General features: G+C 39.0%; 1 protein-coding gene across 1 annotated transcript; it reads right to left on the bottom strand.

Moving 5' to 3' along the window:
* Positions 1–456: 456 nt before the first annotated feature.
* Positions 457–1,414, bottom strand: LOC111223881 (G-protein coupled receptor 4-like). Its single transcript, XM_022748179.1, has 3 exons — positions 1,403–1,414; positions 1,104–1,285; positions 457–964 (listed from the first exon to the last, which is right to left on the bottom strand). The coding sequence occupies exons 1-3, from the start codon at positions 1,412–1,414 to the stop codon at positions 457–459; spliced, it is 702 nt and encodes a 233-aa protein (XP_022603900.1).
* Between the last annotated feature and the right edge of the window lie 291 nt (positions 1,415–1,705).

Here is a 1,705-nt window from a genome sequence, read left to right as displayed (position 1 = left end):
ATTTTGACATTGAATAAAGCTAAACAAGCAGGATTTACTTTATTAAAAAATAATTTACAACAAACCACAAAAAAAATACAGTTGTGGATAGACACTATTTATAAGCAGGAAAAAGTAAAACTTGCAGAAAATAGACAAAATAAAGATCTAAGAATGAGAGAGATGTGGTTATATTGGCAGAGTGATCATGCTGCTGATTATCTTCAAATAATATAAGGTTTGTTTTTGTGATTAAAGTGTAATAATGATATACATGAACTTTTTATAGAACATTTTATGTACATGTCTTGAAGCTTTCACAGTGCACCGCAGCAAGTGAACCTACAGTTAGATGTCTTGTAGGAAATCATGTGAGAAGATGACAGTATCTGTCTTGTCTCTATTTCCTCCATTTCTTCTTCTGTTTTTCTCTCTTTCTCTGCCTACATGGAGCGACTGTGTATAAGTTGTCATCATTCATTCTGTTGGTCTGTTTCTATCATTGCTGTCCATCCTGCAACGACACAGAGAGGCCAACAGCTTGTCTACAGCTCCTTTCCTACTGAAAACATACAGGAACACGTCTGCAAGAGGACTCAACTTTAATAAAATGAAAGACACACATCTGAGGGCATCGTTATATTTGATCTCTTTTACAAGTAACAAAATGATGGTGGGCAGGAACAACACTGTGTAAATAAGCAGAACCAGAATCAAAACTGCAACAATTCGGCGTTTTTCATCAGCAGGGACACTAATGGCTGCAGAAAGGGCTTTAACGGTCCCACGCAGGAAGAATATGAACAGAGGGAAGGGAAGGAGGAGAAAGACGGCAAAGATGGTATGTGTCACCTGAGAATATTGCAAGAAATGGACAAATACAAAAAAGAAAAGAGAAAGGCTCCAGACCACGACACAGACCACTACAGAGTTCTTGATGGTTCGCCTGAAGCGGTACCACAGCGGCCAGGCGATGACCAGATACCTGTGATACAACATAGACACACAGATTCTTTGTAGAGCTTCTGAATTATATTATATATAATACAAACACTATATACAGTATACATATATAAAAAGGTCAGACATGTAGCTACACAAATACTGAATAAACTGATAGCTACCTTTCCATGGCGACACACACCATGAAGCCAACACTCGCCATCAGAGCAATATAGAATATAACATTGAAGCTTATTCTCCAAATCTCAAGTCGTACCACTTCAACGATCATGCAGCAGAGTTGAATGAGGTCAGAAATCAGAAGGTTGATGATGTAGATCGGAGCCACGTGATCGTTTCTGACCTGCAGGAAAACATTGGTAGAAAAAATCATGATCTTTGCTGATGACACGTTGTCATCTTACTCTGCTCAACATTTGCAGTCAGATGTATTTTTCATCAAACTCTCATTGGTTCCTACTTTCTCAGTCATCATGTACTCACCAGAGAACAGANATTGGATCATTAAAAACCCTTTTTTGCTTTCATCTACCAGGGGTGTTGGTGTGAGCTGTGTGGATAGGATCAGAAATACGTGTTGACTTAAGGTTTTCACTCTGCTACAAGTTTTGGCTCCTACATTAGTTGGAAAAACTTGCTTGGTTGCTTGACCTTTGGAATAACGAGTGGATTATGCCAAGAGACTCTGGTCAGCTAGCAGTGAGGGTTGTGTCTGCTGATAGCGTGACTCTGGGATCTGTCAATCAAGTTCACCTGGATAAAA

This window comes from Seriola dumerili, unplaced genomic scaffold (assembly GCF_002260705.1).
Source record: "Seriola dumerili isolate Sdu_G_001 unplaced genomic scaffold, Sdu_1.0 BDQW01000120.1, whole genome shotgun sequence".
Lineage (NCBI taxonomy): Eukaryota > Metazoa > Chordata > Actinopteri > Carangiformes > Carangidae > Seriola > Seriola dumerili.
Note: the sequence above shows the minus strand (reverse complement) of the source record. Positions and strands in the feature narration are given on the sequence as shown.